Source organism: Aptenodytes forsteri, unplaced genomic scaffold (genome assembly GCF_000699145.1).
Source record: "Aptenodytes forsteri isolate BGI_AS27 unplaced genomic scaffold, ASM69914v1 Scaffold134, whole genome shotgun sequence".
In the NCBI taxonomy this organism is placed as follows: domain Eukaryota; kingdom Metazoa; phylum Chordata; class Aves; order Sphenisciformes; family Spheniscidae; genus Aptenodytes; species Aptenodytes forsteri.
Genome location: NW_008795694.1, coordinates 207,236 through 220,826, shown reverse-complemented (window position 1 = coordinate 220,826; position 13,591 = coordinate 207,236). Strand labels below are relative to the sequence as shown.

At 44.7% G+C, this 13,591-nt stretch overlaps 1 protein-coding gene across 1 annotated transcript; it reads right to left on the bottom strand.

Moving 5' to 3' along the window:
- Positions 1-1,677: 1,677 nt before the first annotated feature.
- On the bottom strand, positions 1,678-12,226 carry LRIT1 (leucine rich repeat, Ig-like and transmembrane domains 1). Its single transcript, XM_009282911.1, has 4 exons — positions 12,052-12,226; positions 9,019-9,485; positions 5,178-5,483; positions 1,678-2,663 (listed from the first exon to the last, which is right to left on the bottom strand). The coding sequence occupies exons 1-4, from the start codon at positions 12,171-12,173 to the stop codon at positions 1,678-1,680; spliced, it is 1,881 nt and encodes a 626-aa protein (XP_009281186.1). The 5' UTR covers positions 12,174-12,226.
- Positions 12,227-13,591: the final 1,365 nt, after the last annotated feature.

Below are 13,591 nucleotides of genomic sequence, written 5' to 3'. Positions count from 1 at the left end.
AGGGAGTCCTATCAGAAACTATTGTAATGTATCCCCTGCTGCTAGTATTTATGTTGAGGTCAAATGACTTGCTTTTTCCATCAGGCCAAGTAATCTGACATAACTGAAAGGCTTCTGTGCAAGGAGGACTTGCAAAATCCATACAGGGCTCCGTTCCAACCAGTGAATTTTGTTAACCCACACTGTACATACACATCCAGAATGTGAGTGGAGATCCTTCCAATAAATTTACAAATACACAGTTCAAAACAATTCAGCAAGCCTTCTCAGTTATCATTTCAACTTGGCTGGATCCATCCCATTCAACATTTGGCAGAACATATAATTTTCTTCGTGAAGAATATTTATTACAAAGAGAAAAACATTATATACAGTATTACTACATGCGGGACTGGAGTGGAAAATTATACAGCTGGGAAGTGCTTTGTGATAAGCACTCAGATCCAAATTCCAGTGGAGCTGCAGGACTTAAATAACTGATTAGCTCACCCTGGCTACGAAAGTACATTTAGATGAATATTAGACAGGGGTTTTTTCAGGGTTGTTGAACTTGTAAAATGTTTGAAACCCAAAAGTCCGCACTGAGCCTCTGCCAGCACCGATGCCATGGTGGAAGTCTGGCTGATGTGTGCCTGGCCAGCGGTCTCCCACGGCATCACACACCCCTGCTCTGCATGGAGCAAGGTGTTTTCATGACCAAACCTCAAGTGCCTGGCTGAGCCCTCTGGTCTTCACCACCAGTTTTGTCAGGAGAGCCGGCAGCAATGACGGGGCTGGTCTGGGAGGTTTTTGCAGAACTGTCTCATGTAGGTTTTTCAGTATGATTACAAAGCATTACAACACCTCGCACAATTTGCAGAGTAGGATATTGTATGATTTTCACTAGCACAGATGATATAAAACATACTCTACTAATTACAATACAGCTAGAAAATGCCAGCTAGGCCTGATACCGAAAGGCCTGCGCGGTACCGTTGTTCAAGGAAATCTTAAGAATAGTGTTTAGGGCCAAAATGCAATCACAAAACGCTCTCTATTATGTATTCTTAGGAGTGGATTGGGTTTTGTCTCTTGATTTCTCTCTCCTTTGCACATTTCTCTGAATTCAGAGCATAGAGCTGTTGTTATGTTGGACACGCTAGAAAGGGTTGCTGTACATCTGCGTTTAGTGATCTATTAAGCATCAAGCTGCATGTTTCATGCAAACATGGGGGATGTAAAAGGTGAGACTCTCAATCTTCACCTTCATAGATATTTATATTAAAATTACTAAACACTCCCCTGTTTGTCAACCAAAAGAACATCAAAAGAGCTGAGAATAAAATACTGAGCATCTTGCAGAGCAGGTACTAAACAACACCAAGCAGAGCGCGCTCAGAAATGTTGCTTAATGTCCTCACACTCAGTGTGCACGCTTCATTTTACAAAAATAAAAGTGGTCCAGGAGAATGAGGCCATTATCACAGAAGCTTTTGACCGGGTACAAAACAGCAAACCCCAAGTGGGATGAGCAACATGTTTCTGTAAAGCTTGGGCACCATCTAGCCTCTTACGTCCTCCTCCAGAACATGTCAGCGACAGAAGCATTGACAGGGTGGCCGGCAATGCTGGAGCAGAGAGTCGTATATACAGCCACGTGCTTTCCCCCTAGCAAGCCGACAATCAGCCTAGTTACTATCAGCAAAAGTATTCGTTAGGTTGCCCCTCTATCTTTGGTATTGCTTCTGAGTCCACGCTGGATCGGGCAGACAGCAGCCTGTTTGACTCATCGGGGGTATGTCTAGTCAAGTATTCTCCTTCCACGCCTTTCGGCTTGGCCCCAGGAGACAGGCTTTCAAAGGTGACGTAGGACTCCTGAATTTCCTTGGGTTTCCGCGCAAAGCATTTTTTGCAGCGCCTTTTCAGTGCTCCGCAGCAGACCACCAGCGTCAGAGGAACAGCAATGACACAGGCCACGCTGATGACAACCACATTGATGAGCTTCTGGGTCCCTCCTGCGCTGGCAACTTCGTCTGTGGAAAATATGATGCATTGCTCCTTCTTGGGGATCAGCCCTTTCACGCAGACACACACGATGTATTTGGTCTTTGGCAGCAGCCCATAAATGGTGACCTTGGTCTTCCCTGGCTCCACGTTGATCCGCCGCATGTCTCTCTCCCCAAAGACGGCATAGAGGACACTGAACACTGTCGTGTTCTTTGCCAGAGGCGCCTTCCAGGCCAGGGTGATACTCTGGTCGGTGCCTCCTATCACCCTGACGGACCTCACGATTCGCTCCGGCTCCTGCTGACCGGTAGGCGGGCTCACCAGCAGGTTTCTGGGGTTGCTATCTTGTGCCACATCTGGGAGGAGGAGGCCCTCTCCGGTGCCCACTCCAGCTCCCAGGGTAGGCACGGTGGAGGTGGTGATAACGTACCTTGCCACCAGCTTGTCATTGTAGGCAGCTGCTTCCATCCCGCTCACCTTCCCACTCCACGCGCCTTTGGCGTTGGAGTCGGGGCCATCCGTGCTTTCTGAGTCCGTGATGATGAGAGATATGAAGGCCTCTGTCGCCCCCAGAAAATTCTTTGCTTTACAGATGTACTCTCCAGAGTCGAGATAAGAGACTACAGGCAGGCCCAGAATAGACCAGCTCATCCCATCACTGGAAATCTCTTGGTGAACTGCAAGGAAGGAAAAATGTAAAATAAATAGGCAATAATCAATAGAATTCATAACAGGCTTTGTAGAATATTAAGATTCAATCAGCCAAATGTCTGCTCGATGCAGTAGAATCATTGTTTCTTTTTGCCACCAAGAACATTACAAAATCAAAGTAAATCCAAGAAAAGGACATTAACACTAAAATTAGGTTATGTTGGGATTTACAGTGCTTCAGACCGAATATATGTGAAGCAGTTGATCCTATTTCCTCCCAGTTGCCGTACAGTTTGAAAACAAAGCAGGAAAGGTTCTTCCATTAAAAAAAAAAAAAAAAAAAGCTTAAAAGCTCTTATGTAGGTACAATACTTAAAAGAGTGGAAGGAGTAGGGGGTAACACGACCTAGTTGAACATTAGATGCAGTTCTCTGAGTCACAGAAAATACAAACAGTGGAGATTTTCTTCTAAAAACCATGTATGGACTAGTCTAGAGTATATGGAGAAAAAAATAGCTGCAGAATAATATCCCTTTTACTGCTAAGTTAGTGCAGGTTTTTATATTGAGCCAAACACAGGGACAGCTGATCGCTTACCACTGAACGATACGTACGCAGCTGAGGGTTGATTTTCTCACTTGGTTTACCAGGAGGCTAAAACTAGCTTTTTTTGCCTTTTTCTATCTGCGCAGGAAAAAAAGAGCTGGGATCATGCAGAAGGGTAAAGCTCCCTCTTCACTATTTAACCAGCCTCCTTAGGATGAGCACGTACTCTCTCTGCCCTTTCTCATTGAAAGGTAAGCCAGGGAGATGTCTGAAAGGCAAAGGTAAGACAGGACGCAAACTTCTCCCAAGCCCTCGCGGGGTCAGGATCCAGCCTTGGCAACCAGGGCACGTTCCAATGGCAGTGAAATACAATGGCAGCAGAAGTTACTTTTTCAGTTTAATGATTTACTGAACGGTTATATTAAAAAACATAAAGCTACCGGTCTTCCTATGGCACTTCCCCATACATACAGACTGAGGGCTGTTTCTCACCCCTTTCTATTCAGAACACCGACATTTCAAACAGTCATATTATAGCATTGGCACAGAAGCTGCCATTGCTGAGAAATAATGTATATTTTCAGCCAACTTTTTATTGAAAGGTGCTAAAGTCTGATTTAATGGGGCACAAAATACATCATTCTCAGTTGCAGCTCAAAGTAAACTCAACGTACGCTTTCAGGAAAGCATCCGCCGTTTTATTTTTTGTTGTGGTTCTCTTTCAAGCGTAGGAGGGATGTTCGCAGCACAATGGGTAGACGTTATCATTATGAGGAGCAGCTCTGCTACATCCTGCACATCATGCACAACAGAGCAACGACTTGTGCAGATCCCCAAAAAAGGATATTTATTACAAGTGGTTCTACTGCCGTGAAAGAAAAATGCTCTCTCCCCTATTTCTGTGCGTTGAGGAGCCCAGTAACCCTTCGAAGATCAGACCCCATACTTAGCGATCTATCTGCTGAGTTTAGACCCTCTATGAAAGTCAGGGCCAGGCCTGGGAGACAGTAGCATTCAGGGGAGGTTGGAGGGATGAAGGTTCAGGTCCTGATCTAAAACCTCTAGGGCAAAAAGCTAAGGATGACTGCCTTGAGTGCAGCAAAGGCTTCTTCCCTACATTCCCCACACATTAAGGGACCAACACTGCAATTTGGGGTCCAATCATTCCTGCGAATGGAAATGAAAACATGATCGGTCACAAAAACAGTGGTTGTTTGAAGGCTTCCCCCACAAGAGGGGTGAGCACAGAAGAGGGACCTGGTCGGCATTTCTCCCATAGAGCATTTTTCCAAGAGACCTCGTCAATCCATCAGAAATGAACCGTTTCTTGGAAGCATTGTCACTGAAGTAGTGTATCCTTCAGCAGTTTAGTGGCTCTTTCCTCTTTTAATATATCAGTAATGTTGCATGTTTGCAATCTTTTCTTCCTTTGCCACGGCAGATTTGAATCCCAGTTGAATTCATGTCAGACATCTCTCTGCCAGAGATGTTTACCAACTGATTCATAGTAGCTCATCATTACTCTCAAAGACCCATAAAATAATTCAGTGGGAAGCCTTTTCAGTGACTGAATAACTAAATAACTAACCTGAAAAAGCCTCTTGCTACAACTGGACATATTTCATTTCTTCAGCTCCGACAGGTTTGAGCAGAAAACCCCTCAACGCGTCTCACCACCACCACAATTGTTACAAAACAAAGCAAAACCAACTTTTTACGCATGATGGTATACATTTATCTGATGATATTTACATCAACATGTAAGTTATTTCATAGTCTATAGAAAATCACAATGCTATAGTGAATTACACACGATACTATTGTGAATTATAGTGAATCTTATTTTTGCACCACTTTCTTTTTTTGGGTCTTTTATCAGTAGGCAGGATCTTTTGTCATAGAAGCTTCCATTTGCTGTACAGTCCGTAGAAAATAAAGGTGCCGGTCTCCCTCACTCAGTCCACGTGTACGAGAAAAGCTTAAACCAAACCCACCTGTGCCGTTTAGTTGAGCACCGTCAGCCCTTCTCCAGCTGAGCTCAGGAATGGGCACCCCCGTTGTCCCACATCGCAGTAGCACGGTGCTGCCCAGGATGGTCTTTACTTTGGCTACGGACGTATGTACGACGGGGCTTTGACACTTCCTGAGCTCGACTTGGCTGAAGAAGACTCCTGCAAGGCTCCGGGGGGTGAAGCATTTCAGCCTGGGCTCAATGAATGCTATGTTAGGAGACTGGAAATTTAGGAAATGGACCATTTCATACAGGCTGCAGTCGCATACCCAAGGATTGTCTTGCAAGCCTGTCAAAATAAACCAGAGCACTAAGTCACTCCAACAGCACCTTTTGTTTCTGCCACGTTTGTTTCTGTTTTTCAGCGGGACAAACTGTACTAGGCTCCTAACCTGCCCTGGTAAGGACTGCCTGGGCATATGCAGGGTATGCGGGGTGGGGGGGGGTCCCGACAGCCCCCCGCTGCTGTTGGCTGAGGTCGATTGATCCCATAGTTGCCAGTTAGTAGAAGGGAAAAAATATGGCTTGCTAAGGTATCTCAAAATCTGGAGTTGAAATCATATTCTTTAAGTTCAAAGCAAGATTATTCATATCATGAAAACATCGGTATTTATGCAGGTAAAGAAGCAAAACAAGAAGTTACTACAAACAGATTTGGTTCCAGGGTGGAAAAAACAAGCCGCCATGGGGGAGGGTTGGTTTGTTTTGGGGTGTGGATTTTTTTGGTATGAAGAGACTACGGAGTCTCCTCCTCAGACAGGCTAGGAAATTCTTCTCACTGGACATTATTAAAATGTTGGCCAGATTATCAGGCCAACTGTCAGGCCTGCAATAGGTGTAGGTGATCCTACTTGACTGTAAGAGTTCTCTTCCAGCCCTGTTATTCTAAGGTTTTTTCATTATTTTAGTAATCAGTTGTTTTTCCTGAAATACTAATTTACACTTGATAAGATGAAAGAACCGTTTTAAGGAGCAAATTGAAGAATATACGTGTTATGGTATATAAAAGAACATAAATAGACAAAAACTATATTAAGAATATACACATAGAAAGGGGTATATTGAAGAATACACTCCTGTTTCAGAGTCCCAGAATATTTCTCTTTTTCTTTTTTCTGCTATCTCAGTGCGCGCTTATTGAACTCAAATTCTGAAAAAATTAGATATTACTCTACTAAAAACAGATGCGTGAAGATGGTACTGAAAAAGCAAAAGTGGAACTAGAGCAATGCAGGAACAGAAGTTGCTGCATTCTGATTAAATCTGTGTCATCCTACTTACAAATATTCTGTCATCCTACTTACAAATGTTCACATTCGCCTGTCCTATGGTCAGGTGAAAGGTCTCTAACGACTTTAGCTAGCAGAATTGGCACTGGGGATATTTACACCATCTGACTCCAGGCACGCATTTGAAGCCTAAGCCAAGGAGCACGGCGTCCCAGGCCTCCTGCCTGCCATGGGAGTGAGCTCTGCTCCCTCCAAGGGGGCTTCACCTCCTCTTTTCCGCAGGCAGCCCAAGGACGTGGCTTTTGGGGCTGGCAACTGCCTGAAAGCAAAAAAGTGCTAATAACCCCTCGACTCCCAGCAGGAGGACACAACAGCTGCCCACCCTACGGCGCCCACTCTTGCCGGCCCCCGGCGCGCTGCAGCGGTAGTCAGGCAAGCAGCAGCTTTCCGGCAAGAACCAAGTTCTGGCACAAGCACAGAGGCTGCACCACAAGGCTCCTTGAGCATCAAGGGGCTGCTTGAATTTGCTGGAGTCAACAGAAACCCATGGGCAATCAAAAGCCCCTGAGGCCTCAAATAAACTGTTTTAAAGAGTCTGCTGAAAAATTTCTTGCTGAGACCGTTGCATACCATCTTCCCTGGGCTTGGAAGGGGGTCTGAAGGCGGTGGGCCTTGGCGGGAGGGCACTTCATATAAATTAATGTATTGAAGTTGAGGGAACTACATAAAGAATGAAAATTCAGCTTGGCTTTGTTTTATTGCATTTTTGCTAGCAGCTTACCTCTGACTTCATGCACTAGATGATAACAGTTTATTCCAGATTCCCTGGCAGGTGCCCCAGCCCCAGTCGATGCCGCGGCACCCCCAAAGCCCCAGTGAGCCCTTTGCTGCCCTGCACAGCAGAGTCCTCTGGGCTCACGCGGGCAATCCTCACGTGCAAAATCTTGCAGCCTTGGCACAGACTATCAGCCAGCAAGCTACCGCTGGAAGTACTTCTTCTTGAAGTAGTCTACAAGCAAGGGCTCTGAAGAGGAGGAGTCACACTGATGCACTGTAGACAAAGGAAGGGACTGGGCTGACTCTTTGTTATTCATGGATTGTTTTATGCCTCCATGAGAAACATTCATGGGCAGAGTGAAACGGAAACGTGCAGCTGTGTTTTCCCATTCTGAATTTTTTAGGATCCTGGCACAAGCAACTTGTGCGCAGCTGGCTACGTAAACGCTCAGGTTGGCCACGAGCATCAAGGCACGATCTGTTCTTCTTGACAAAATACTCTCCTAATCTATATTGAACGGAATAACATCTTTACAAGTAACTTGACTCTAAAAAATAAATAAAGAAAAGAGTATGATCTAGGCAGTGCCTTGTCATGCCACAAATGAAATGGGCAATCCCAAACAGCCAGCTTTGGCTTGAAGAACTTGATACCGCATCTGGCAAAACAAGAGGACGAAACACCTGCTCCTCTCCTGATGTTAATGAAACCTTAAACAACATCTGCTAAAGATACTAAAAGCTTTGTAGGCGGCAATTTGAATCTTTTTAAAGTCTTGTGCCTCTTTCCACTGCAATCTGGTTTTAAAAACTTCACACCCCCCCAAATTTATCCAGAGAACAAAGAGCAGCGGGTACTTCCCAGAGTGAGAGAAAACTTGCGTGTCTCTGATGAGATTACCAGCAAGTGCCTGAACTCACACCCGTGGCTGTAGAGGCAGTACACGCAGATGCACACACCCCGCAGACCAAACACAGTCAGCGGAGCTGGGTCAGCTCATAGGAAGTGAAGACAGCAGATGGCAACAACTCTGAACCATCATCAACCTGCCGTGGATTTGAACCAGTGCACGATGGCGAAAAGGCTGAGTAGTAATCCCCTGAACTAGAAAATGTGCTCGAAACCTCATCTGGGGATACTGCAACTGAGAGGATTCAAGACAGTCATCTGTAATATGCCCTCCGACACAAAAATGGACAATTGCCCCAAAGCCAGACTTCTGAGGAGCCCAGAATTGTCACCAAAAAGTGGATTCCTGTAACTTTATAGCTGCCCTTGAAGGCAGCACTATCTCGGTGGCTTTGGGGAGACTAGGGTTTAATTCTGTGTGAACAGATAAACAAGGCTCTGGAAAGGGACAAACTGGCAGTCCTGACCCAGATTTTATGCTCAGTGATGGCTCTATTCCTCTTTAATTTGAACATAATAAATATCAATCTTTTTATTTAATGCTGCTTGAAATGGATCGATTCCATAGTAACTGTTATTAGAAAAGAGCACATGAACGACGTGGAGCTCTAATCATATTTGTATTTCTGTCAAAAATAGCAGTGTCAGTACATAAAAAGGGCTTGAGCAAGAGCCACCAGTTTTCTGTTACAAAAATTCAAGCAAGCGCTGAAGTTTGTGGTGTAATAAGCCGGGTGTGGGGAGCCTGAGGTGAGTTTGTTAATACGTAAATGACTTTGCAGGCTTTATACGGGGTATTAAATTAGCAGCGTACTTGCTGTGGTAACCACAGTGGGCGAAGATGCTGCAGTACGATGCGGCGCTCTTGACAGCTGTGCCCCCTGCAAAATGACAGGCGCTTTTCTTACCTAGGATGAGCTTGGAGTTATCGCTGGGGAAGTAAGGAACGGCCTGGAGGCTGGCCCAGGTGGCAGTAAGAGCCTGAGGAAGAGTCATCAGCTTATTGCTAGACAGGTCCAGGTATGTGATATTCTTGACATAACGAGCAGCGTCTGGAGGGATTGAGGTAAGTTCGTTGTTGTGTAAATCCAGAAGCCTTAGCTGCGGCATGTCAGCCAGGGTTTCCCAGGGGAATGATATTAAGTCGTTCCCGTCCAGCCTCAGCTCCTGCAAGCGACGTAGGCCCTTGAAGGTGATCCCGCTGAGGCTGGCCAGGGAGTTATAGGGCATCCAGAGGTACTCCAGGTTGTGGAGCGCGTGGAAAGCCTCTCCCGGCACCCTGCGGACGGCTGTCTTTTCTATCCGAAGCTTGGAGGTATCTACAGGGATGTTGACGGGGGTGAGGGTCATCTCCGGGTCATTACACAGCACTGTCCTGGTGGGAAAACACAAACACAGATGTGACTTTCTTGTATTTGGAAAAGGTTTTGAAACTTTATTTTAAGGCAAGATTTTGATCTGCCTTTCTTCTTCCACAGGCTTTCTCCTTGTCATTTCTTACTTGCTGCTGATCTCTACATCATCGCCATAAGTACATCAACTTGCAGTAATTCACGTGTACCTTTTGACTGCAGAGATTGCAGCGTTGTGCCTCTCCTGGAGTGGCGTGAGTCTGAGCCTGGCCCATATAGTGTTTCTGGGGGTTTTTTCTTTCAATTTTTTTTAGAGTACTTATGATAGGCAGCAGTGACAACATTCATGCACAACAGAGGATTCTAGCGCATGTTAAAACACAAGGATCCATAAACTGAACAATAAAAGACATAACGAAAAGAAGCCTTACTGACGTGTGGGATGGCAGGAGGTAATATAGGTTAAATACGGCACGGGGTCTTTGGTTCGTGGAATGAGGATAAGAAAGTCAGCTAACAACTCACTGGAAATACACTACAGCAAGCTCTGCTTCACTATGAAATAGTCTGGAAGGTGTGTCCGGATGGAAGCAGTCACTGCACCGCAGGCACGTACAGTTACGAGAGTGAAAGTGCAGAAAATTAACTCTTTGGAAAATGCTATACTAAAAGCAAGGCAGATTTATGTGTCTTAATTGTTCCTTCCCATTTCTAATCTCTAGAGGTCAAATCATGAAAACCCTGTGCTGCACTTTCGCAGCCTTCGTACAAAAAGATTGTGACTTTGACTTTGCCACGATGTGGGATTGTAGATAGCCGTGAGGAATGCAGGGAGACAAACCAGGTCTCTCAGACTGCACTTCAATTTGCCTATCAGCAAGGAGAGAAAGGCAAGTTCTTAACAAAATACAAAGCCACCTTGCAAAAGGTAACAGGTTCGATAGGCACGTCCCACTCCGCATGCTAAACAAGATACCGAAAAAAACGTAATGTGATCAGTCAAGTAACATTTTCTTATCACACTGCCTGGCTGATAAACAGTGTTACAAAGTTGCCAAAACCAGATTGGTTTTGGCTGAAAGCAATTATTCCTCTACTATCAACAAAAGCAAGTAGCATCGCTGAACCCCTCATGCAAGCCTTCCGGAGTTAAATCTTATTTGATCCTACAGTTAAACTGTTAATTTACAATCAAAGCGTAGTGCATTGCTCCCATCCAGCACCTTTATTGTGGCATTAAATCCTGCCCACCCTCAGCTGAAAGTTGAGATTTTGAGGAAGAGAAAAATCTATCAAATAAGAAAAATCCAGAAATCCTCTGCCAATAAAACATTTTTTTTGTGTAGGCATGACACAAACTGTTTGATAACGGAGACGCTATGGCAGTAAAACAGTGTGCTTCTCATAGTGTCCCTAAACCATGTGAGTGAGCACTAAACATTTAATCTATGGGATAATCTCCTCCTACTAGTGAGAAATACGAATCATAATGCAGGAAAAAAGGTGACATTATGCTCCTTAAGGGACTAATGGATATTTGCTTTATTATGTATCTTACCGAAACACACTACAGCTTTTTCCAGTCACCGAGAGGAAATTCCCCTGGGAACTGTGACATTTATGGAGCAATAATTGGCTCTCCCACCACTGCACTCCCTTTTAACAATTGCAGACTACTTCTGTCTCAACCACGTTTCTTACTGGGAAAGTTTCTGATATTAATTCTATAGCGCCATAAAAGAGATAAGAAAGTAGATCTTTTTAAGGGGATCCAAAATATAGGGACAGCTTTTCATTTCCATACTGCGGTCTTGTCTAGAAAAAATTTCTTCCAAAGGATTTTGCAAATACTGTATCTCTGTCACAAAACCTCCTCTACTGTGAACCACACCTTATAAAAATGTAGCCTGTATTTCATCAAGTCAGATCATTACTTTGTGATTACCCTTCAGAAAGACTTTTTTATTACAGTCCTCCAGAGAAGTGTCTGTACAACGGCACTGCATTCAAAAATGGATGCCCTTCTGGTCTTGTCATCTTTTTTAACGGAAAGTTTCCCGTCTGAGAATGATCTGATTTTATTTTTACTATTATTATTATCCATTTTTTCGGTTCATTCTCACCTACAGCCTACCGCTTTACCTAAAGTCTCCATATGAAGGATTTTTTTTAAGTAAATGGAATTGCAGGTTTTGGTACCCCAACATAAACCAAATCTGGTTACACTTTAGAAACAAACCAGCAGAGCAGAATAAAGCCTTTTAAAACTAGCATTTTCAGCATAAAGGTAAAAAAAAGAAAATGTTGTTGCAATTTTATTCCCTTTTTGCCATTGCACCAGCGGTAATTATGTCACTTCTGTTCTCGCAGAGGAGATGCCCAAACGCTTTCTCTGAAATCAGCTTACTGTGTTTTCAGAGGCTAATCCTCTGCAAATAAAGCTAGAGCACAAAGCGACTGGAAAAATAATGGACACGAAGCCTGGACGCAATATTTTCTCCTCCGAGCATCCTTACAGAGGAGAAGAAACAAAATCCCCGACACCCGGAGAAAGAGCGGCAACCCCCCGCGGGGAGAGTATCGGCATACCTGGCTTTCGTCCCTTCGCTGAGGCTGTGGAAGGCGCAGCTGCACTGCGATGGGCACAAGCCGCCCGCCCGTGGCAGCCCTCCGAGCGTTAAGCAGCAGAGCAAACTCACCACGATCCACATGGCTACCTGTGCATGGGAAGGACACCTGGGCGCTAGACAACGTGGAGGGCTTCGCCTATTGTTTTATCCATTGGCTGGTCACATCTTGTTAACTCCCTTTCGTTTTCAGCCGCACTGTGATCTTCCAGCCTTCGCTGAGTCCATCAGATAAAAAAGGATAGGCAGGGATTAAGGATGGGGACTTGAGTTATTTTCATGAAGGTGCTTATTGCTTCCTGGAAGCGTACTGACAGCATTTCTTCCCTCAGGGAGCCCCATCAAAACACCCTCCTTGGGCAATCTGTGGCTCTTGTGCAAGCAAAAAGCAAACATACTTTTTGGGGACCTGCATCACAGGCAAGATAACTGCTGTCTGAGCAGGAACGAGCAATAATTTACTTCCTCGCAGGGAACTTAAAAACAGCTTCTTGTGCTAATGGAACATAAGCCTCCTATATAAGAATACTAAAAATATACAGAGATACTATTAAAAGGCTTTATTTTCTTTTAAAAACTCCTAGTTTGATCAAGCAATTATTGAACTGTTGGCAACATGCCTGATACTAATAAACAATGAATAACCCAGTAAATGTGCACATATGTTGGTTTATATCAGGGCTAGCACACGCCTGCAGGACTGAGCACTGTGCTCTGTCTCGCCGATACAGCAAAGCCCAGGCGAGGGACCATTTTTGGGAGCACCACCTGATGCAGGGCCGTGGGACAGCTTCAGGAATGCTAAGAAAAGCTCAGCTCTGTCTTAAGGACAGCCCAGGACCGAGCGTCAAATTATTTTCGTGCGCTCCCCTTGAAGACAGTTGTTTCCCATCTATTAGCAAAGGCAGCCGTAATTGCAAAGCTGATGGAGACCACCCATGTTTTCAGCAGTCTTCATCTGACTCCAGAGAACGCTACACATGTGAGAAAAGTGGAGCCCAAATATGCACAAATATAAAGCTTAAGAAGTTGCCACTTGAGACGGGAGCAGAATTCTATTCATACCAGCAAGGACATCTCACATTTATAAAGACTATTATTTTCTGTTGAGTGTGAAAATACATAAATCACTCACACCATAAATGTGCAACACTCCCTTAAAAGTAAAAAGCTTTGGAGAAACTAACAGATGATTACTTTCAACCTGATCAGATTGCTACTCCCCCATTTCCCAGCCATACTGCATTATAGCTTCGGCAGAAAAATTGACCCCTGTGTCAGGCACAAAACAGAAAACACAAGTTAAAAGTTAACAGAAATGAGGAGTAACTGAATGGAGCCGAACAGCTAGCAACACAGCGCTAACCAGACACTACTCCTTCAGAGATGCTTTAGGGAAATACTTCTCTTCCAGTTCTGGAGCCGAGGAAAGCCTCAGTGCCCAGCAGCGTCACAGGGGAGAGTCCCAGATGCCTCACTCCAGCGTAAAACATCAGCAATTC

Excerpts from the sequence above, each read along its gene's own strand:
- LRIT1 (XM_009282911.1), bottom strand. The coding sequence starts at position 12,173 with ATGTGGATCGTGGTGAGTTTGCTCTGCTGCTTAACGCTCGGAGGGCTG. Across the intron at positions 9,486-12,051 it reads AGCGAAGGGACGAAAGCCAG|GACAGTGCTGTGTAATGACC; the intron begins GTATGCCGATAC and ends TTTTCCCACCAG. Across the intron at positions 5,484-9,018 it reads TAACTCCAAGCTCATCCTAG|GCTTGCAAGACAATCCTTGG; the intron begins GTAAGAAAAGCG and ends TTATTTTGACAG.